The sequence below is a fragment of the Branchiostoma floridae genome, chromosome 12, assembly GCF_000003815.2.
Source record: "Branchiostoma floridae strain S238N-H82 chromosome 12, Bfl_VNyyK, whole genome shotgun sequence".
Classification (NCBI taxonomy): domain Eukaryota; kingdom Metazoa; phylum Chordata; class Leptocardii; order Amphioxiformes; family Branchiostomatidae; genus Branchiostoma; species Branchiostoma floridae.
In genome coordinates, this window is record NC_049990.1 from 8,565,793 (window position 1) to 8,589,632 (window position 23,840).

The window sequence follows — 23,840 nt, forward strand, 5'->3', positions numbered from 1 at the left end:
GATACTGCTTCCTCGGGTCCACTATTTGACTGTGCAACTTTTCTCCCAAGATATGAATGTTGACTAATCTTGATCTCCAGGTTTTGGAAGCCCAGGGCGATCAGAGTGGTGGCATCCTGTTTCTATCTGCTCATACAAGACAAAGATTATTTTTGGTCACCAACGCGAGGCTACATAATGAACAAAATTTGGCCAAACACGCCCTCCCCCCATCCCAACTATTCTTGATAAGTTGTTTTACGTGCTGAAATTTTACGCCTGGGGCTCCCCTATTCAAGAAACTTAGAGCGCGTCCTCTAAGGAAGATGCTCTTGCGATTTACCCAAACATTTAACTGTGCCTTGTCCCTCTATGAACTGTTGACTGATCTTGATGTCCAGGTGTTGGAAGCCCAGGGCGACCCGAGCGGCGGCATCCTGTTCCTTATGAGTGACGGTCAGGAGAACGAACTTCCGGACATCGCGACGGTCACCCCGCAGGTCCTGGCTAAAGGGATCATCATAGACACGCTGGCCTACAAGAGAAGCGCCGACCCGCAGATCGAGTCCCTGGCCCTGCTGACCGGGGGGAAGTCGTACTTCTACTCGGGAGAACAGGGCGACTCCACCGCCCTGAACGACGCCTTCACCGCCTCCGTGCTGTCAAGGGACGATAGAACGGGAGGAGAGGCGACGATACAGGTAAATGCCTTGGAATGCTATATTCCATATGCACCCGTACGGGATGTAACCAAGGTCGGGATCCGAAGCCACACATTTGTCCCGGTGCACAGTAGGATACCGCGACGGTACCTCTGAGTCTCAGTGTTTTCACGGTAGCTAACGGCGTCCATTTGTTGTATGGTCCCTAGTTGATTTTGACCCCAACTTGAGAAAAAATCCAAGGGCCCGGAGATGCCCCGAAATAGCTCGGAAGCCGAAAACAACAACTACTACCACAGCAGCAACCTTGGCATTTCTTGGAGATGGCAAACATCCTCTTAGACAGTTTTGCCTGTAGAATCTATTTCGTCCGAAAGAAAAATGTAAGGGACTGTTTTATGTTACCTAAAGAGACCTAGGCCATAGGGACGTTAGATCTGAATCGCTGTCTTTCCTGACCTCAATCACATTCATAGAGCCTCTTTGACGGAGATAATGTTTCATTGACCCTATGGGTTGCATAATTTTTCTGATTTTTCCGAAGGTTATCAGTTAACCCTGTTTTGCAGCTTGTCAGTGAAACCAAGACGCTGAACACAGGAGAGAATTACTACAACGAGCTTTACATCGAGAAAAGCGAGGGGAGGAACGCCATCTTTACCTTCATGTGGAATGGCGGCGTCCCGCCCTTAATTGAGATCATAGCCCCCAACGGCACTGTGATTGGTCAAGGTGACCCGTCCTATCACGTGATGTCGGACACCATTCAAGTGAATGTTCCGGGTGTAGCACAGGTATGTCTTACCGTCTAAGTATCTTCATTTGACACCGGACGTTCGATCTCAATTTGTTTATAGATGTGCCCGTGTCTTTTTTATGGTGGCTCATCATAATAGACAGATTCCATAGCCCTCATCGACCATTCTCAAACATATAGAAATGCAGAAAAGCAACATAAACAAGCCACTATGGGGCTCCAAAATCTAATGATTTCGAGCTCTCATTAAGATCAACCCACATACCAAACATCAAGATAACCAATACATGCCTTCTCGGGTAATGCTGTTCATCCACAAAGTACACACATACAAACGCCACTAAAAACTTAACCTTCTTGGCGAAGGTAACAAATAAGAATACTAGATGAGCATGTTGCCGCAGCCACCTTCTCATTGGTCAAACCGCTTATTGTTATGCTGTCATTGGTGGATTAGCTAATTGTGATGGACAGTCGAAACCGGTCTCTTTACTGATATTGAACTGTTTATCATATTCTATCACCAGCCTGGGAAGTGGTCGTACAACATCACCATCGTTGACTACTACTACCAACAAGTGGACATCCTGGCCAGCTGTAAGGGGGCAACTCCGGACAGCCAGCCTATCAAGGTGACCGCTCAGGTGAGCACGATCTTTTTATTTCTATTTCTAATTTCACTTTTATTTTGCAGAGTAAAATGCATTTTGCAGAGAAATCACACAAGGCTACACACATCATTGTATTACGTTCAACATGAAAACATTATTCTCTTCGCCAATGGCGATAGAGTATGTTTTTGTCGACTTGGGTCTGTATGTTGGTCAACAGCATATAACTCGAAAAATTGTAGATGGAACTTTGTGATTTTTGGTAGGTGTGTAGCGGTTGTCGAAAGGAATGCCAAGTTCGAAAACGGTTTACCTGGCGTTTTCCTACGGTACTGCAGCGAGCTTGGTATGTTTTTTGCAGTTTGTTTTGGGCAGCATAAGTCAAAATCTAGCTGGGCGATTTTCAAGAAACTTGGTAGGTGTGTAGCGGTTTTGGAGAGGAAGGTCAAGTGCGAAAATGGTTTACCTGGCTCTTACCTACGGCGCTGTAGCGGGATTTGTATGTAAGTGCGTTTGTCTGTAAGCAAGATAACTCGAGAACCCTTGAATGGATCCTGATGATATTTGGTAGGTGGGTGGGGGTCAAGAAAACGAAGGTCAAGTTCGATAATGGGCCCCCTAGTGACTGCCTAAGGTACTGCAGCAAAACTTTTATTTTTGACACTTCGTGTTTTGGATATGCTGTGGTCATGATTTTTGAGTGGTAGATAGCCCTTGGGGCAGAGAGTAAGTGCTGTGAGTTTGGACCCCCTAGCGGCTTTTTGGGAACTGCAGGCACCGATTTCCTTTCAAACTTTGAACGAGAATAACTCGAGAACGTGTTGACGGATCATCAGGATTTTTTGGTATGTAGATAGAATGAGTACTTAAAATAATAATCTACATGGAAAGATGCATTTAATTGTAATCAGTGGCCAATTAACAGAAATAAACTGTTTTGTATATACATGTATCTAACTTGACCTATATCTATGGACACATCTGTTTGACAGATGTTTTTGCTGGAGGAAACACTGACAAGCCGTGAGCTGGACACTGAAAAGCTTGAAATTCTGATTGACCAGGGGTGCTATCAGGTCATCTTGTACAATCAGGTCTTGTTTTGGTAGCATTTGTGGGGTTTGGGGGTAGGTACTATTTAGTAATAGATGAATAAGACCTTAAAGTCTTAAATAAAGGCATGATTTAGTAATACATGAATAAGACCTTAAAGTCTTGAATAAAGGCATGATTATTTGGCGAAGAGATGGGTTCGTTGAACTCTAGTTTTACAATGAATCTGATTATGACTATCAAGTTGACATCGTTTACAGATGGAGATCAATACCGTAACATGCGTTTAGACATTTCTGCTTATTGCTTTGTGCTTACACAATATACTCAGGTCAGCACGATCTCCTTGAACGGCTCCTCCCTCTCCGAGTCCCCGGCCCTGTCCATCCGGGCGTCCGTCACCAAGGGGTACCTTCCCGTAACCGGGGCTACCGTCACCGCGTTCATAGAGAAGCCGCCTAGCGAGGATGTTGACGAACTGCTCCTGCTGGACAACGGCGCAGGTAAGATCGATCTTCGATCGCAAAACCTATCTGTCATCATTGTAAAGAAGCTAAAAGATCTCGAATTCACATCCTTAGGCTAATGTCAAATTTCCACAAAGGGGCCCGGTCGGGCAGTTTTGGGGGACGAAAAGTACGATATAAAACACAACAAAAACACAAAACGGACCAAAAAAAATTTAACAGTATGCTGTGTGAATATCTATCGGCATAAATTAAATTTTTCGTTTCCGTAAACAGCCCGGCTGGGCCCCGGGTAGGAAATGTGGTGTAGGCCTAAGTAATACTACTTACACTGACACGTATACATGTGCATATTTGTACGGTTATCTTATTTTACGTCCTGTGTACTTAGCATAACGGAATATATATGTACAATAGATCATAGATCTTCATTCGGAAAAACGATCCTCCTTTTCCTGTTCCTCCTCTGTCCCTGTCCCTGCCCTTCCCCGTCCCTCCCTCCTTCCCTATGTTTATGCTGACTCCCATGGTGCTGAAATGCCATCAAGTGAATGAAACGTTGTAAAGATTTAGAAAATCGGCCGCTGATGCTTTGTGATTGTTCCCAGGTGCCGACGTGACTAAAAACGACGGCGTCTACTCCCGGCACTTCCTGAACTTCACGGCGGGAGGCCGCTACAGCGTGTCGGTCAAGGTCAACAACGAACAGGGAGAGGCAGCTTCCATTGTCGTGACCGGAACGGCGCGACGTGGTCACAGCGCCGCCTTGTCCAAGGACGCAGGTATGCAACCTAGTTAAAGCGGGTATTTCATTGGGCCGAGTGTGTCGGCGACAGTCTGCAAAGGACATTCGACAACAACTTGTTGCGAACAGCTAGCCTGGGTACCATACGGCTGGCAGCTCGCTCCTATGATCGCTTATGCTAGCAGAGTAGCGACTGTATGTAGTGTGCAATAAAAGTCGGAGCGAGAAGCGACTGTTTATATAATGCAAATGAAAATGGTCGAAACACTCCCAAATTTGACGCAATAATTTGTCGATAACCAGTGATATACCTTACGTTTTACTAAAGGATAGTACCATGTGGTTTTAAGTATTTGATGTGGATTGTATCCTTTCATGGATGAAATACTTCAAGGCATTGCTTGGGGTCTATTTTCAGGCTTAAAACTGAATGGGTGTCGTTTTTCAAAGAATTGTATTAAAAAAAAATACGCTATAACCTATGTATCTTTCCTTTTAGAGGCCTTCGCACTGGACAAAAACGCAGTGCATTCTGAACCGCTGGATCAGTTCCAGCGGATGGCGCCAGGTGGCGTGTTTGAGCTGACAGACGTTCCCATTGGCGGCCTGTCGCGATTGGACCTCGGCCCGCCATCTCGGGTCAATGACCTGAAAGTGATAAGGGTGTCGCACGACAACTTGACCGTCGCTCTGTCCTGGACAGCTGTTGGGGACGACCTTGACCAAGGAGGACCAGGTGGGCTATTGCCTTCTCTTGTCCTCAAGTTTTATGTTTCGTATACCACCGTAAACCACCTTTGGGCGTAGCACGCCAATCTTATACATTAAGTACAATCTGCGTAAAACTGGAGAGTAAGGTTTGAACCACTCACCCCCTACTCTTTTTCTTGAGCGTTCTTTAGGTGTAGATCTCCTCAAAGTGTTTGAGCCTAAACCACAGGGCTTTCCATCCAGGAGGACGTCCTTTAAAATCGACGCTAGGTTCTCATTTTCGCCAGAGTCTAGTGAGAGTAAAGAGTAAAGAGCTTTTTCCAAGGGCCCTCGATCTATAGTAGCTACCAAGGATTCAAACGTAGAACCTTAAGATTCCAAGTCAACAACCCTAATCACAAGACTACCTTGCCACCGTTTATTTACTCACAAATTGTGTTTTTTATTTCAGCCGCCTTGACCGACCTACGATTTGGCCGAAACTTCACGGAACTTGCCGACGACTTTGAAGCGTCGAGCGTCGTCGACGACTCGCAAGTGCTGCTGGGAGACCTGACGTCACCCTCGCCACCGGGCACCCTTGAAACCGTCGTCATCCGGGTACCTGAGAGGGGAGAGAACGTGACCTTCGTGTTCGCCCTTCGGGTGTGTGACACAGTGGGGAACTGTGGACAACCCTCCAACATCGCAGCCGCCAACCTCGAGTACATCCCAGAACCAACAACACCGCCACCAACAACACCCCTGTCACAACCAAACAAGCCCAACAGCAACACGCTTATCATAGCTGTATCTGTTAGTTGTGGAGTCGTTGCTGCAGTGGTCGCCATCTTGGCAGTGTTGTCGGTGAAGCACTGTTGTTGTAAGAGAAAGAAACGAGTATCAGTCACACCGGTCCCAGACGGAATTGCTTTGGAAAGCGGACAGCCTCCAAATCAACCCTTACCTAAGGCATAAAAGCACTCGTTCTTTAAAGCAGTGCCTTGAAATGTCTTCTTTTCTCTATTAATTTTTAACGAAAAAACACCAAATGTGAATTTTCTAGCCAAGATAAAAGCAATTTTACGCAGAGCACAAAGCAATTTCATTGCGTTGCCACTTGCGAAACAAAAATTATCCAAACAGATCAATCTGCGCCTTATATTCCGCCTTTTTTGTCCCTCATAAACATACTTTTCTACGGCTGCATGCCTTACAAGTTACAACGCACCTATCTCGATGGGTTAGTATTGCAGTTACAGTAGGTGACATAAGATCGCTACAAGTCACATTAGAAGCACCGTATTGGAGTTGAATTTTCTTCATGAATAAAAGACATGAATGCACAATTATGTTTATATCGCATTTCCTTTGTGGAGTTAGGTTTAGATCTGTGTCTCTAGCGGTCTTTCAATGTCGGCCAGCGACTCTTCAAAGGTTTCCGCTAGGTAAAAGGCAAAGGTGAACGTTCCATAACCTTTCCGAGGCCGTTAGGGCAGTGTCAACGGCACGGTATTGGAAGGTAAAGCCTATTCCTCTCCTTCCACTTCCCCTTTCCTCCCCAACCGAAAAAAAATACTATTTTTGCAGCTGTATGGAGCAAGGAAATTAGTGCTGTGTACCTTTCCCAAGGACATACCGATTGTAGGTATTCCACAGGTTGGTAGGCATTCCACCATAAAATGCAGCTGTGAAGGGCAATCAACACCCTTGACAACACTATTAGGTTTGTGTTAAACAAAAACATAAATAAGCCATGTGTTTTATGGTCATTAGCGATCATCACTAAGGGTAAAAAGAAAACAAACAGTGGCGTTACCAAAGGTGCTCATTTATTGCCTAACGCCGCTGTGTGTGCGTCAGGCGTCAGGTAGCCACGCAGGGGCCATACCTGCACAGGGGTCTACCGAAATTCCGAAAAGAAACGAAAAGGAACGAAAAGGAACGTTACTTTCCTTTTCGTTCCTTTTCGCATTTTCGTTACTTTCCTTTTCGTTCCTTTTCGTATTTTCGTTACTTTCCTTTTCGTTCCTTTTCGCATTTTCGTTACTTTCCTTTTCGTTCCTTTTCGGACTTTCGTTACATTCTTCATACGCTTTTGGTAGCGAAAGTGCGAAAAGGAACGAAGTAACTAGAATTCATTTACTTGTGGGTGATTGATAAATATCGATTAATATGCATTTTCAGAAGGAGGCAAGATTGTAGCGCTGTTGTTGTATTTTGGTGGCTTCTGTTCTCCCAAGATGGAAGCGCCGCATGCAAATGACCCGCGATTGTTTACGTCTAATAGAAATCCGGTCAGGAATGATATGCTAATAAACTGCTGCCCCACGAGCATGACAGCTCCCTTCAACAGGGCCCACAACATAGTTTTCTGGAGACATATCCTCTTGCTCGTTCACGAAAGAAAAGAAAAGCTGTGAAGGGATAGACATGTATACATTGTAAGATTAATGGGAGTATGAAAAAAGGAAGGAAATAGAATTCCCAACACGCTGGGCTCGAACTTCCGCTCTTCGACTTTCCTGGGTTCGAACCTGCGACCTATATTTCACTAGGGTCTTACAATTTGAGCAATATATATACATGTACTTGTACCTTTGCTAGCATTGCATTTTTTCAAACAACTATATCAACATAGCATGGCATTTTAGATTGAAATATGCGCTATCGTTCTCGACATAATCCATTTCTTCTTGTGCAGTTTTGTGATATTAATGTAATATGGATATTCTAAAGAACGTCATAATCACATTAACAAGTACATGTTTCAAAACCATATCCAGTTGCTTGAGTAACTATTTTTGGCGTATCTTATTACCTGGATGTCTAACCTACATCGACGTAACAAGTACATGAACATAGATTTTCATAGATAGGTCTCAACAATATTCATTATTCCATTGAACCATTGTGGTTCTATGAATTTTGTGGAACAAGCCGCAAAATGCAAAAATAAAGCCCGTTTCATATGCATTTGCAGATTATATTATATCCCCATCGATTTTATTTCGCTTTGCTTCATACTTCGTTCCTTTTCGTTCCTTTTCGCACTTTCGGTACTTTCCTTTTCGTTCCTTTTCGTTACTATCCTATCTTTTCATTCATTTTCGTTCCTTTTCGCACTTTCGGTACTTTCCTTTTTTTGTTCCTTTTCGTTCCTATCCAATCTTTTCGTTTCTTTTCGTTCCTTTTCGCACTTTCGACCCTTTCCTTTTCGTTCCTTTTCTTTCCCTTTTGCTCCTTTTCGTTGCCTTTCGCTCCTTTTCGTTCTTTTTCTCACTTTCGGTACACCGACGTAGGGGCCATACCTGCCCAGGGCGTGTCAGAGCACGGCACGTGTTCTCTTCCGCTTAGTCTTAGTAGCAGAGCGTAGTTTCCAGCGCTCGGATGGCGAAGATGGCCGCAGTAAGTTTGATTCTCCTGCTGTCGGCGTTTGTCTGGCATTCCCAAGCCGTCTTCAACCGACCGAACGAGATCAAACTTGAGAACAACGAGTATACAGACGTGCTGGTGGCCATTCACAAGGACGTACCTGAGGACCAGCGGATCGTGGACAGACTGAAGGTTAGGGCGCGGTCGTGCGACCGTCGTACGATTTTGATGCGGTATAGGATTTGACAGAACTTACCACCGACAAGGATGTAAGACAGCCTATTTTGTTGCAAGACAGCTGTACTCTGAATGAAACATGCATGGCTGTCCCAAAAAAACATCTAAAGTTGCCAATCGTACGGCGAATGCACGACCTTTGTGACCGTGCCCTTAGTTTGCTTGCAGCTCATTAGTGTAATCTACCGTGATTTTTATCGTGCTATAGATTTCCCATTTTCCAATTGTTTTCCCCTCCATAATAGACTGTTTAAATAGATTTCTTGATGGGCGAGACTGGTGCCATTCACTGGCGTCCTTTATCTGTTTTTGGTCTGGTCATATTTGGTGTACGATCATCGCATGATCGAAACTGAAGACATTCTTCTTAGAATCATTGATGTGCCGTACAAACCTCGGCTCTCCTGTTACTGAAAGGTTTGTCTTAGATTCTTGTCAGCAGCTGGCTCTGTAACAGTCTGTTTGAAACTTCTACATGAACATCGTGCAAAGTTGGCTACGAAGAACGTGGCCACTAGTTACCCAGTGCCTTTAAGTTTACCGTTTCACATACGATCCTGGCGATTTTTATCCAGTCTAACTTATACTGGTGGGAAGTATTTTTTTCCTTAGACTTGAAAGTGAAAACTTGTAAAAGACTAAACATGGGTTTATGGCTTTCAAGTGGTTCTGAATAACAAAGAGTGAAATAAAAGTGCCAGTCATAATATCTAGGTGGGGCTCCTCTTGCTGAACAGAGTAAGTGATTTTATGGTAATTCAGTCGTGTTATAAGTGGACAAATGGACGACATAAAAACAAAAGCCAAGTGTTTAAAATCACCTCGTAGTTCCCCAAAATAGATATGGTGCCGACCCCAGAAAGTCAATGCGTCGATATCACATTTGGACTTCAAGCAGTGCAAGGTCTTCAATATTTGGCATTGATTATTGAATGGGACCTTATATACATATATACTCACTGGGTTGAGAACAGTTCACACCAAAAGAAAAGTTTACAGATACATCTTTACATTGTCAAACTAGCACAAGAATTATATGTATAATCTACTAAGTGAATTCGACTTCTGGATTCAAATCTTTGTCTAAATAAGCTCATTAGAAATATGAATTTGTCTGTATCACTAAGGTGTAGAAAGTAGGGAAACATAGAGAGTTTTATTCTGCACAGTCCAACTATTTCTTTGTTGTAATACTTGTATGATATTACTAATTGTTATTGTAACCGGCCCAGACGATCAGGTCTCTAACGACCCCGGATGGGGTTTATTTAACCAAGGTATACAAGGTACAAAGTAGGTTAATTTTAAGCGTTACTGATATTAATGTTCTGACATATTTGCCCTGATCTGTTTGCCTGGTCACTGTTATTGATTGATTGATCGAGTATGTAAATTTTCTTATTTAGTCAGCTTCGCATACACATACACATACACATACACATACCTCACAACTTCCGTTTAAAGTTAAACGGTATAAACGGCAACCATGTGGCGAAAGTGGTGAATACGCCAATAGCTTCTTATTTAGCAGTGAAGTCTCATGAGATCATGTGTGCGCATCTGGTACCAGCGACTTCTGTAATGGCAACAGAAATCGTCTTTTGAATGTACACTAAGGCTATCATCACCAATTAAGTGGAATCGGGATTCCTACCCTGAAAATACCATTCACATATACATAGCGACTGCAGTGTTTGCGACGTTATAGGCCTACTGTTAACCTGCACGTTCACGAGCCTGTCATGACACTTGTTGTACATAGCTGTAGCTGTGATTCCATGTTCTACCCGACTGAAAACTTGTGCAGAAGTTATGCGCTGCTCTGTGTTACATCTGACGTAGCTACGTAGGCCGTCGTACTGTTTTGATGTTGTTGAAATCTCAAGCAGACTGTGTCAGAATCAACCAAAGAAGGAATTAAGACGACCTTTTCCGTAACAAGACATGATTTTGGTACGACACATTTCCGACCTTCTCAACAATTCCCTCAGATTGCGATCGTACGACGATCTTACGACAAATGTCACCTTGCTTACCCAGTCATGCAATTCAGATGCAAGGTATTGGTGTCTAATGATGGAATTTCGAATATCAATACTTTCGTATTCCAAGAGGACAGTCGAACATGTCGCTAGTAACCCAGGAATGTTTCGCGTAATTATTTGTTTACTTGTTTCTTAGCAAAATCGTACGGAAGATTATTTGTTTACCTGTTCCTTAGTAACATCAGGGACGACACAATGTAAGGAAGTCAGTAAATCACTCGCACTTCCTCCACATCTACAACTAGACAATACTACACAAACCCTGCGTGGGGTATATGGCGTCCAGGACCAAAGTTGGAGACCTGACCCTTGTGTGGCCAGTATTGGTAGTGCAATGGAGCGAACAAACAAACAAAAAGTGTTACATAGGAACGAAAAAATAGTGGTGATAATATACAATGCTACACTGGATGTGGGCCACTTTCCTTAACATCTGGGTGGAGCTGGGGGTAGCCACATAGTGATTGTCTTTCCCAGCTTTGAAGTGTTCTGTTGTTTTGGCTTTTACTAGTTGTTGTGGTAAAATCTTGATTAAATCACCACATGCCTAACACACGAGCCAGGTAACTGATGACGTCAATTCCTCAATGTCTTTGTGCACTTAAGTCGTAAAATAATGCACGATATTTGATGTTCTGGCGGGAGCGGTAATAAAGATATGGGTGGTGGTAACTATAGGAGGTATGTGAACTATACGTGCTGAACATATATATATGTATACAAGTCGACCCATTTGATACATTATCCATTGATATCTGCAAATTCTCCAATCTTGGTGACATAATCATCCTAGGGGATTTCAATGCTAGAACAGGATCTGTTTTGGAAACCTATTTTAGTATTGATTCCCCGGATGACCCCCTGACAAAAGATGTTTTAGATACAAAGAAAAGGAATAATAGAGATTCTAAAGTAAACAATTACGGTAAACGCCTTATAGAATTGTGCTCGTCGGCTGATTTGACCATATTGAATGGCAGATTCGCGGGGGATCTAAAAGGTGATTTTACATGTTATCATTATAATGGTTCAAGTGTTGTGGACTACTGCATCACTCAAAGGTCGATGTTAACCGATATACAATATATGAATGTTAATTCTATATCGCCATTTTCCGATCACTGTCACATCTCTTTCTCATTGTCTGCAAAGCACTCTCCTCTAGTCCTGAAGGAGGATAGCCAATGTTATAATCCTAAACCAACACAATTCATTTGGACTGACGAATCAAAACAATTATATTTAGATACTATAAACAACAAAGACACGCATTCAAAACTGAGAGATTTCTGCAACAAAACATTCCACTCGTCAGAGGAGGCCGTAACAAGCTTCACTGAAATTTTATTAGATGTTTCCAAAAGTTCTCTTAGAATAAGACGTAAGATACAAAACAATAAAAAGACACAAATCAAAAAGAACAAAATTTGGTTTGATCAAAATTGTTGGTCCCTACGTCAAAGAGTAAAAAGATTATCTTTAGAACTGAGGAAAGAACCATGGAAACAAGAAACCAGAACGAAGTATTTCACAGCCTTGAAAGAGTACAAAAAAATTATCAAACATTCTAAACGGAATTATAAAGCCAATCTATTACGTGATCTAGAAACATTAAATGAGAAAAACCCCAAACAATTTTGGTCATTGTTCAATACTCTTGACAAGGAAGTAAACGGCACAAAACATAACGGTAACATAGATCCTAATATCACAAGTAAAGAATGGATAGAACACTTTCAAGGATTAAATAATCTGGTAAAAAACAATGAATTTGACAGTTCTTTTGAAAAAAGTGTCACTGATTCTCTTAAACATTTAGATAAAAACGCCCAAAATTCATTAGATTACCCTTTCACGACACCAGAAATTATGACTGGTTTGAAATCACTAAAATCTGGAAAAGCATGTGGTATTGACTCTATTTCAAACGAGATGTTAAAATATGGGGCAGAAAAGATATGCGAACCACTGGTCATTCTCTTTAATACAATCCTTTCCAACAACAAATTTCCATCTAACTGGACCACAAGTATCCTTACACCAATTTTTAAATCTGGCGACAAATCTAACGTAGATAATTATAGAGGAATCGCCATCTCAAGCTGTCTGTCCAAATTGTTCACATTCCTTTTAAATACTCGCTTACAGAAATTCGTTGAAAGCAATTGTCTGCTAGCGGACACTCAATTCGGATTCAGAAGAAAGTGCCGAACCTCTGACAATGTATTTATCCTGAAAGCTCTTATTGAGAAATATATTGAAAAAAAGAGAGGGAAATTATATGTTTGCTTTGTTGACATGAAGAAAGCGTTTGACAGTGTATGGCGGGACGGTTTATTCTACAAATTGTTAAATCTTGGTGTTGGTGGGAAATTCTTCAATGTATTGCAATCCATGTACCTCAATGTTAACTATACTGTCAGACTACAAAATGGTTTGTCAAGCCCCTTTGTTTCCACATGCGGAGTAAGACAAGGCTGCAATCTCAGTCCAGTATTATTCAATATTTTTATTAACGACCTACCTCAATGCTTTGCTGATAAATGTGACGCCGCAATTTTGAATTCTAAATCACTCAACTGTTTATCTTGGGCAGATGACTTAGCCTTGATCTCATTGTCGAAAGAGGGGCTTCAGAATTGTATCAATAACCTGGAATCTTATTGCAACAAATGGAAATTAAGGGTTAATGTATCTAAAACGAAAGTACTGGTTTTTACAAAAGGTTCTATTAACAGATTATCAAACAAATTCTATATATATGGCAAAGAAATACTAGTAACCGACAGTTATACTTACCTTGGTATTCCCCTGACTTCTTCGGGAAAGTTTAAAGCAGCCAGGAAATATTTAAAGAATAAAGCCATGAGAGCTTTATTCAAACTAAAGTCACTTTTATTCTCAGAAAAGAACATTCCAATTCACCTAGGAATGAGCCTTTTCAACAAGTTTGTACTGCCTATTTTACTGTACGGAGCCGAACTCACATGTTTTGACCAAACTTCTAAAGCAATCAAAATTATTGTATCAAAACAAATTCCAGAATCTTCACCCAAAACTGTTTTCTCTTCCTTTTTAAACAAACTCCATCTAGAGGGAGGTCTCCCAGCAACTGTTAGGAAGAGTGTGTCTTCGGACCTCACTCATACTTACGTCATCCATTTTAAGAAAAGATCAGACAAGGATAGATTATTGAGACTGGCATCAGGAATGAAATTAGAAAATGACAACTTCGCAATTGAAAATATACGACTTTCTTCACATACTAGTATCCCAGAATTTGACACCATTGACATGAGTTTCCAAAAATTTTTACTCGGAGTACATGCGAAATCATCAAATGACGGCATCCGTGGTGAGTTAGGAACCTTTCCCATTTCGATCAATGCTGAGATACAATTAATCAAATACTGGCACCGTCTAGCAAACTTACCCGAAGATTCTTTACTACGTGAAGCATATGATGTTGTACTTTCCGGCGAATACGACTGGACAAATCACGTAACTGACATTCTCAACTATAATGGTTTTGGACATGTATGGACAAACCCGAGGTTGTATCATGTTAATATGCTAACCGACCAATTACGACTCCGTTTACAGGATATATACATACAAGAATGGTATTCTTCTATCCAGAATAACTCAAAACTTTGCATTTATTCTACGCTAAAGGAAAGATACGGACAAAAGAAGTATCTTTCGAATGTACACAGTTTCGAACTTCGTAGAGCAATTACAAAGATGAGAATCAGTAGTCACAAACTAAATATAGAAGCCGGAAGATATACTAAAATTCCCCGTGACCAGAGGTTTTGTCCATTTTGCCCAAATGAGATCGAAGACGAACGTCACTTTGTTATGGATTGTTCTCGATATAATGATAAACGCACAGAGCTGTTCACATTACTTTCCGCTTGTTCTAAAGAATTTGCTACTCTCTGTTCGATAGATAAATTCAACTACATTCTGGGAGGCGATAACCCTCACTGTGTACAAGTAGGCAAATATATCCACGAATGTTTATACCGTAGAACTAATAGTGTTAATGACATGCTAGACCCTATATGTTGATTTAATCATACCTATAGATATCCATATATGTGTTTTTTAGTTGTACTGTAAGTAGTTGTTATACATGTAGACCTTACGAAAGTCGCTGTACTTTTGTCGTGTCAATAAAGATTGTTGTATATCTACACCAAGAGGGCTATATGTCAGACTTAAGAGTCAATAAAAAAAAGTTATTGGAAAGTCGTGTATAAGAGGACAAACCGCGTACTATTCTAAGGTCAAATTGTCATACGTTTCTGGCAGTTTAATCACGGAAAAGGCGTAGATGTCGTCGTCGCAAGAAGTAATGCAATAATTAGAGGCTTGTCAAATTTCATTACGCATATTGAATTCATCAACTGACAGTGTAAAGATTATTCTTAATTAACATACAATCGCAAAAATTGGATAGGATCATTTTTGCTCATTGAACGAAACGGTAGAGCGATGGAATTCTTATCCTTTGGCACATTTGCACTAAGAGGGCGATTTCAACACTACGTGCAGAGGAAGCAATAAAGATGAACAAGATATACACCTATTACTGTTTTGGCCAAACAAAACATTCTGACAAAGGGTTTCATCTTGTAATTAACATTTGCTTTATCACCTACGTTGTATTTCATTCGATAGGCTAATAAAAGTGATATCGTTGATTAATCTCCCACGAATCATAAAGAAGGCACGGGAAGCCTTGATATTGAATGCAGAATCATGATTGTGTTGACTGCGCACTTTTTCTTCGCTAGGAAATCTTCACCGAGGCGTCACGAGACCTGTATGTCGCCACCAACAACCGCGCGTTCTTCAAGCAGGTCAAGATCCTCATCCCGAACACCTGGTCCAAGAAACCCGAGTACCTCCCGGCCGGAACCGAGACCTTCGAACGGGCTAACGTCAGGTAAAGGTCTTAACTTTTGTCCTCCTCATTTTAATAGTCTTTGATTTGAAGTTTTACACCCCGTGCCGGAAATCATTCTAGTGACGGGCGGATGCCAAGGTGTTCCTAATACTGGATGGGATTTGGTCAACATTGGTTGAAAGTCGACCAAGAATGTGTACCAGAAGACTTTCCACGCAAAACTGCAGTATTGTAATGCGTGTACTTCAGACACGATCTCCGTGTAGACCACGCATGGTATCACAGCACCCAAAATGCTGGATGTTGACTTGGAAACATTACTCTCCTCTTGAGTAGCGGATGTTTGCACTTTCTAACCGCTTATTTGTTTGAAGATACACATCGAGACACTGTAAAGAACATAGTTACGATTTCGTCTACACCTAACCGTTAGAAATGACAGCTATCATCCCATACTGCCTAGTCTTTACAGTCTTTTTAAGTAATTTATAAGTGGCCGTCAGATTTAAACGTTATTATGGATATCAAGTTATAATTAACTTTGCTCTTCCAGAGTGGACGTGCCGAACCCTCTGTACGGGGACAATCCGTATGTGCAGCAGAAGGGAGGATGTGGGGAGGGGGGCGACTACATGCACCTCACCCCTCAATACGTGGTGGACAAACCATACGGAGAAATGTACTGGGGTCCCAATGGTACGTAAATCTCCCATATTGGTATAACTATACACATTCAAGTATAACTATACAAAATCTGATTACTTTGATAAAATTACACGCCAAACGTAATCTTTGATTACATTGTAAGTATTAAAGCAGTAGCAATTGTAGTAAAAGAGGGGCATTGTCTCTTTACAAACACTGGACACTAGTTTTTAAAAGCGAATCTTATTGGCAAAATTACTGCCTCTTATCTGAAGACATTAATATGATATGATATGATAAGTCTATGCTAGTATGTTGAATTTCACTGCTTTCAATGTCCTTTCAAAATTACTCTGTACGGAGTATGTAGTGTCCTCTATAAAATATGTATTTGAAATGAGGCATTGAATAAGAAATAATGTATTCATTAGGCAAAACGTTCGTTCACGAGTGGGGCCATCTTCGCTGGGGTCTGTTCGACGAGTACGGCTTCGACGGTGCCACGGGGGAGTCGTACCCGCACTTCTACCGCGCTTCGGTAGGGGGCGTCGAGCCCACCCGATGTTCTGCCAAAGTTGCTGGGAACAGGTAGGGGAGACAATTTTCTCCAGTAATACATGTAATCCAATGGGAGAGTTGAGGAAACAGGTATGCAATTATCTTAAGAATCAAAAGTTCAATCCATACAAACTTACACTCAAATGATAGCCTACTTTATATGCCCAGCCTCATCAAATTCATTTGCAAGAATTTCTTTACGGCTAGTCTTTTGATAGACCCCATTAATTAGTGCCCTTGGATCGGCCCTTTTGGCTCAAAACAGCTATCTGGCGACGATATCACTATTTCAGGGGGGGTAATTCAACGACATAGATAGGGTCTTTCCTACCGCAGCCACTCCAAAAATTCCTAGCTTTCACATAAGTCCGACCAAGAAAGGCGTGTAATGGTTTAAAGCCTTGTTTTTATCTCACCGAGGGCTCTAGGCGCAGGCGCACTAATTATTTATCTGGTGTCTCCCTTCCAACAGCCAACACATGGTGACCGGAGCGCCCTGCCAACTCATCCCCGCCACCGGAGTCTACGAGCCGGAGTGCCGTTTCTATCCGGACTTCTCTGGAAACCGTGCGACTGCGTCTTACATGTTCATGCATTTCCTTAGCGAAGTGAGATTTTTTTTCCTGTTCTGTTGAGTTATTTCTAATCGAAAATCATAAAACTAGTTAAGATACAAATGTTAGTCACTGATTGGGACTTATAGCTGTATTGTGAAATCAGTTTACTAATCCACAGTGACCCGAATGTGTTATGTTTGTAGGTGACCGGTTTCTGCTACAGTAACCCGAATGTGTTATGTTTGTAGATGACCAGTTTGCTACAGTAACCCGGATGTGTTATGTTTGTAGGTGACCGGTTTCTGCCACAGTGACCCGGATATGTTATGTTTATAGGTGACTGGTTTCTGCCACAGTGACCCGGAAGGAGACCCACTGTCCTACCACAACCGGGAGGCGCCCAACAAACACAACTCTGTTTGCGGAGGTCAGAGCGCCTGGGACGTCATGAACAAACACCAGGACTTCGCCGGCGGTGCTAACCGCCCTCGAGCAGTCGAAACTACGGACCCCGATTTCGTCCTGCTGCAGCAGAGCGATTTCTTCAGGATAGTCCTGGTGTTGGACGTGTCGGGAAGCATGCAGGTGACTATAAGCCAGTTCACAGTTTAAAGTGCATATGGGCAATGTAATGCGTTGTGGGTAAACGTTAAAATTTAAGTCCTCTGAAATATGACATGGTATCAAGCATATGAACTTTACAGCTCATGAACGTGGATAGATTATGGACAGGGACCTTAAACGTTGACATATGTACCCATCTAATTAGAAGATAGATTTTTATCGCTGGGAAAAATAGAAAAGTGATACTCTTCAGTCTTTTATTGGGATCACACTGTATAATAAATCATTCTGACTTCAAATGAAGCGCGATAGGTTTTCCTGCATGGCCACAAATGTAGAGATGCCTCCACCCCAGAGGCGTAGCCAAAACGTGTTTCCAACATCGATGTAGCCCATATAACTTTTATAAGGACCTGACCTGAAGTATAATCTGATATCAATGAAGCTTCGTCCTGTGCTTAATGTCAAGGATATCCTTATCTAAATGTAAGATAAGTCTGTGGCCAGTCCAAACAGATTACTCATTGTGTAAGATTAGTTTGTGGATAGTTCAAACATATAAAACATTGATAAGATAATGTTGTGAGCAGCGTAAACATGTTATTGCTCGTATTTTTATAGGGAGAACCGATCCGCAGGCTGAATCAGGTGGCGAGAAGGTTCATCTGCAGTACGGTGTTCTTCGGTACCTCGGTGGGGGTGGTCACCTTTTCCGAAGATGCTTCGATAGATCATCCGGTAGTGAGGTATGGTCTGGCTTCTTCGAAAGGCATTTCTTAAGTATCTTGCTGATTCGTACCTTTTTAGTGTATTCTTCGTAATCTTAAACTTAAAATATGCCACAGGTGACTGGTTTCCATTGAAGTAATGTAGAAATTTGCTTTCTTTCTTTCAGTGTCAACTCTCCGGCTGTCCGCAATGATTTGATTGCCGCGGTTCCTACTAGCACAGGTGGTGCCACGTGCATCGGGTGTGGTCTTCTCAAAGGCATTGAGGTAATTGACAAAAGGGGAACAGGAACCCCATTATTAACTTTGCCGGCCAAGAGGTCTGTCTGTGTGTCTGTAGCCATTGGGAAACGTATTAGACGGAATCGGTAAGAAATTCGCGAAGGTATGACATCTTTAATTTCTTTTTTGTTAGGCACTGGAGGATGTAGGGCCGCCACAAGGAGGCGTCCTTCTCCTGGTCACGGATGGGGAGGAAAACCGAGACCCACGGATCAGTGACGTCATACCAGAGCTCATCACGAAGAGAGTCATCGTCGCTACGATCGCCTTCAGCAGAGGTGCCGACCCCTTGCTGCAGAGCCTGGCGCTGCGGACAGGGGGCCTGTCGTTCTTCTCAGGGATTCACGACTCCACAGCCCTGGACAACGCTTTCAGCGCCACGTTCGAAGCCACGGCTGGAGGCAAGGGAGTCAAGGTGGGTGCGGAAGGATTAACCTACATACGTCATATCATATGTCACGCGTAAACCGATTTTGTCATAAGAACATGACAAAGGTTGCAGAACGTACGGCCGAAAATTTCTCATGGTGCATGTTGAAACGTACTCACACTTAACATTACAACAAAACTACACTATAGTATAGGATACAATACTAGTGCCCAGCACTATTGAGTAGACCACACCGTAGCCCTAATAGTACATATATCCAATAGTTTAGCAGTATGATTACTAGTATCACTGAACAATGATTCATCATGGTCCCACAGCTCTTGAGTGAAGACAAGATCATCACTGGCCGGCAGACCTACGCCAACCACGTGTACGTGGACAACACTGTAGGAGAAAACACCACATTTTCCATCTCCTGGCTCGACGGACGCCGTCCCACGGTCACAGTAGAGACGCCGCTTGGTCTTGTCATCACCGAAGGAAACCCAATATATGACGTTACATCGGACACGATAACCATTGAGATACCGGGCACAGCAATGGTACGGATGTATATCCAATCAACATTATAGAAATTTATGATTTTAAAATGCATGAGGTTTATTCTTCATGAGTGATAAAAATACACTGGCCAGAATCCTTCTGTAAGTTTTACCGAGTTGATGGTAGAATGTTAACTTAAAAAGGTTTTGTTGTAGATGACATTTTTTCATTTTAAGTTATATATTGCTCAGGTAGAAATATTTGCGTCAAATTATCACCTCACAGTGTGAAGAAATTGGATTCTGAGTTTATTCACTGTTTTGCAACACAATGGTTATTTTCTGTTCGTGACTTCCAGCCAGGAAAGTGGGCCTACAACATCACCAACAATGGCCCTGATGAACAGAACATCACCGTCATCGTCACCTCTAATCCTCTCAACAACAACGAACCCATCACGGTCACCGCACAGGTCAGTACTGTGTCCCTGGACTACTCCTCTTCTCGGCCCACGGCGCTGAAGATCTACGCTTCGGTACGAAGGGGTTATCTGCCTGTCATTGGAGCTGTCGTGAAGGTCCTCATCGAGAAACCACCTCATGATCAGGTAGAGGAGATCACTCTCCTGGACAACGGTGCAGGTAAACTGTGTCTAAATGTTCATATTGACTTTGATTTTGATGATTTAACAACTACGGTTCATGATATCAATTGGGTCTAGACGGTGCACACACCAATTCCGAGATAGTGCGCGACAAAAATGTGACGAAAGGGTCTCGAGGGTCCGTGTTTGAGATCAAATTTCTCATAATCTGCTGCGAAGTGGCATTTAATACTGGCATGGCTAAAAAGCGTAAGAAGTGATGTGTTTTTGGTGCAAATTGGTTTTGGGCCCGAGTGTCACTTCCTTGTATTTCTACGCATTGGAAGTGATTCGCCCGTTGTCCCAGATTCCCCGTCCATATGCGGTCTGTGAGCCGTGTTGCTATGCCTCGCGCGTCGGGTTATTGTAAAAATCTCAGTGTTACGATTTTCTTTATTTTTTGCTTGATTAATCTTAGATGTATTCTCTTTCCGACAATATCAGTCATTTTCATGACTAAAATATAGGTGATGGGTTTATTTCCCACGTCAAAATTCCCCTTTTTTTGCATACTTTTTTACGTGAAAAAAACTTTTCTCCCCCCAAAATTATGACAAGTAGAGAGAGTGAAGAAACTGAAACGTGGCTGTTCTTAAAGCTGGAGTGATACCCTTCATTCCCATATACGGCTTTTCTGCTTTAGATTTATTTTCTTGAAGAGACGGCCTCTCGTCTTGAGGGTGCACATCCTCGATTTGAGACCCCAAATAAACTGGGGTGTGCACTGTAGAATGTCAGTCATCAGTAGAAAGGCCAGGAGCCAACTCAGAAGAAGCTACAAAATAATGAATCAATGCGATCTTGGAGTGCATCCGTTGTGCTATGTCGATGAACTTTGAGTTGGTGTAAGCAAACACGTCGACATTTGCAAAATGACAAATATATACTTGTCCTAAGTGAGGGAACAATTCGGTACAAAGGGACTCCAGGGAGTCCCTTTTTACTCCGCGGAAAGTACACGATATATGTCACTAATGGAGATTCCAAATAAACATACGAACACACCAATGTACCCCCCCACTATGTTGATAGATTGATAGCACTATCTTTGTGTTTCGCTATTGGTAGGCCTTCAAACTTAATACTTTTATGATCAACTGTTTTTCCCCTAAGGTGCTGACGGAGCGAGGAATGACGGCATATACTCCCGCTACTTCTTCGGCTTCACCGCCAACGGTCGCTATGGAGTGTCCGTTAAGGTTGACAACACCCAGGGGGATGCCGGGTACATCGTCATCAACCGTGCACGAAGCTCTGGTGCTCCACCATTGAACCCAGGTACACGCAATGTCAAACTAACATTTGCAGACCGACGTCTCACCGAGTAGTTACGGGCTACCTTTCTGTTAACATTCTTTCGGATGGGCCCCATGCGCATGCATGGCCATGAAGACATTCTTGGCGAATTGAGAAACCCAATTTCCCAAGATGATATGGCTGTATCAGTATCACGCTTAACAATTGTAAAACCGTATTAAAAAAGGAAAACAAACGACACATTTGGCTTGGGGTTGCTATCACTTGACAAGTAAAGGAGTCTCATGACTTGCGAGCTTGGCCAAACAAAGAAGCAGATCCAACGAATTTACCTTAGTCTTGTTTGGTTATCATTTTTGTAGACACTGGGTACACCAGCGGGGGTAACGTTCAGCAAGAACCACTGGAGCAGTTCCAACGGATGACAACAGGTGGCGTTTTTGAAGTAGATGGGGTCCCCAGTGGCGGTGTGTCTACACGGGACATGCTGCCGCCGTCCCGGGTGGATGACCTCGCGGTAGTGGAAGTCTCCTACGCTGACGCAACAGTGACACTGAGGTGGACAGCGCTGGGTGATGACTTTGATCAGGGAGGACCAGGTGTGTTTGACTGTCTCTTTGTGATTGTTTGAAGTAACGTCTACTACTGATATATTTGAGACCAGCATTAAAAAATCAGCGATTCAGAAATACCCACACCTTACCGTTTCAATACCACAGAAGAGAAGGAGAGGAATTGATTGATTGATGGAAGCCAGAGCAATGGCAACATATTTTGTGAGACTCATCATTTTTCGCGTTTACAAACATGATACATATCTATGTCACTCTCTTTTCCAGCCCACTACGTTGAGATCCGTTACGGCCATCATTTTGACCAACTCGCAGACGACTTTCACGGCTCAGCTTCAGTCAACCATTCGCAAGTGCTGCAGGGAAGCCTGACGTCACCACCGGAACCCGGCTCCGCGCAGACCATCGTCATCCTCGTGCCAGACCGAGGTGACAACGTCACATTCGTCTTCGCTGTGCGCATGTGCGACGAAGCGGACAACTGCGGAGACCCCTCCAACATCGTATCGGCAAATCTCGAGTTCATCCCTGAACCCGTCTATGTCAACGATACGGTCGCCTGGGCCATTGTTGGCTGTGCGCTTGGTGTGGCCGTTTTGGCCACCATCTTGGCTTTGTTCTATTGCAAAGTCTGGAAGCCAAGAAGCATTAAGCCCGCAAAATCTGCCCAGCTAGCTTCGGCAAACGACAATCCTGCATTTGTTCCCACTGTGTAGCGCAGTTTTTATTTCGTGTGTGCTTTGACTTTGTACCTTACACAATAAGTTTTTTTAGAAATAAAATTCTTACGCTAACATGACCTTAACCTTGCTGTTTATCGTAGGATAACATACGCTTGTGTGGAAGTTTCAGGACACATTTGTTGTTCAATGAGGCCACTGCCACTGTCAGAAAATGACAACCCTTTAAGTGCCAGTTGCGGAGGACAAAGCTGCCTTGTGTTCAACCAGAACAGTTACAGACATTTCACTAAAATAGAAATATGTTAGCCTTAATAAGATTGAAAGCCATTGTTAGGAAAGATAGACTGAGATGTGGATATTGTCACAATATTGTCAAATATCAAGTTTGTCATGGATCAAATTAGATGGAAGTTAATCGCTCTTTTCCCCTGCATTTACTTATACCCTCAATATCCGTAGTCACAATTTTGGTTAGGCAAAAGCCTGACATATTGCCAAGGCATCAAGTATATATCTGATTGTTTTCATGAAATACATGTACCTAGAGGCATTTGTTCATTACTCTTTCAATGATTGATATGCTGTTGTTCTACATGTGTGCTACGCTGTTAGGAAGTAATATAGACAAATAAAGTGACTTGTGGCAGCTAAGCACGATTTTGTCTGCCTACCGACACCCTGACGAACCCTGCCTATCGGTCGGTCGGGACGAGTGTCATGATTGAACTGAGTGCAAGATCGATATCTGGCTGGGTCACCTCCCCGGCACACCCTGTGTACTGACGCTTCAGAAGTGTAATGTGGGACATATACAGTCAAGTTTGGGAAGTGACCCAGCCAGACATGGATCTTGCATGTCCACTAGACGTGTTCCGCAAAGTTACTACATAACATGTTTAGTATTTGAATGTGAACTTTTATCTCTTTGTTGAATAGCTTTG

General features: G+C 42.6%; 2 protein-coding genes across 2 annotated transcripts in view; both read left to right on the forward strand.

Annotated features, from left to right (window-relative positions):
* LOC118426934 (calcium-activated chloride channel regulator 4-like) overlaps nucleotides 1-6,305 on the forward strand; it is an 11,433-nt gene extending 5,128 nt beyond the window's left edge. Inside the window, exons 6-12 of the mRNA XM_035836566.1 lie at nucleotides 381-680; nucleotides 1,211-1,435; nucleotides 1,926-2,042; nucleotides 3,394-3,565; nucleotides 4,138-4,311; nucleotides 4,774-5,010; nucleotides 5,437-6,305. Of these exons, the coding sequence (XP_035692459.1) occupies nucleotides 381-680; nucleotides 1,211-1,435; nucleotides 1,926-2,042; nucleotides 3,394-3,565; nucleotides 4,138-4,311; nucleotides 4,774-5,010; nucleotides 5,437-5,942 (1,731 nt within the window). The 3' untranslated portion in view covers nucleotides 5,943-6,305. The remainder of the gene's footprint in view (nucleotides 1-380; nucleotides 681-1,210; nucleotides 1,436-1,925; nucleotides 2,043-3,393; nucleotides 3,566-4,137; nucleotides 4,312-4,773; nucleotides 5,011-5,436) is intronic.
* A 1,975-nt stretch (nucleotides 6,306-8,280) lies between these two features.
* Nucleotides 8,281-23,550, forward strand: LOC118427481 (calcium-activated chloride channel regulator 1-like). Its single transcript, XM_035837301.1, has 14 exons — nucleotides 8,281-8,531; nucleotides 15,424-15,575; nucleotides 16,090-16,232; nucleotides 16,613-16,769; nucleotides 17,212-17,347; nucleotides 17,633-17,881; nucleotides 18,482-18,606; nucleotides 18,756-18,855; nucleotides 19,004-19,285; nucleotides 19,579-19,803; nucleotides 20,103-20,385; nucleotides 21,501-21,665; nucleotides 22,007-22,243; nucleotides 22,484-23,550. Exons 1-14 carry the CDS (start codon nucleotides 8,355-8,357, stop codon nucleotides 22,930-22,932), a joined length of 2,880 nt encoding a protein of 959 aa, XP_035693194.1. The 5' UTR covers nucleotides 8,281-8,354; the 3' UTR covers nucleotides 22,933-23,550.
* The last annotated feature ends 290 nt before the right edge of the window (nucleotides 23,551-23,840 follow it).

Coding starts and splice junctions, on each gene's coding strand:
- LOC118427481 (XM_035837301.1), top strand. CDS start 8,355: ATGGCGAAGATGGCCGCAGTAAGTTTGATTCTCCTGCTGTCGGCGTTT. Junction 19,286..19,578: donor CTGGAGGCAAGGGAGTCAAG/GTGGGTGCGGAA, acceptor ATGGTCCCACAG/CTCTTGAGTGAAGACAAGAT. Junction 22,244..22,483: donor CTTTGATCAGGGAGGACCAG/GTGTGTTTGACT, acceptor TCTCTTTTCCAG/CCCACTACGTTGAGATCCGT.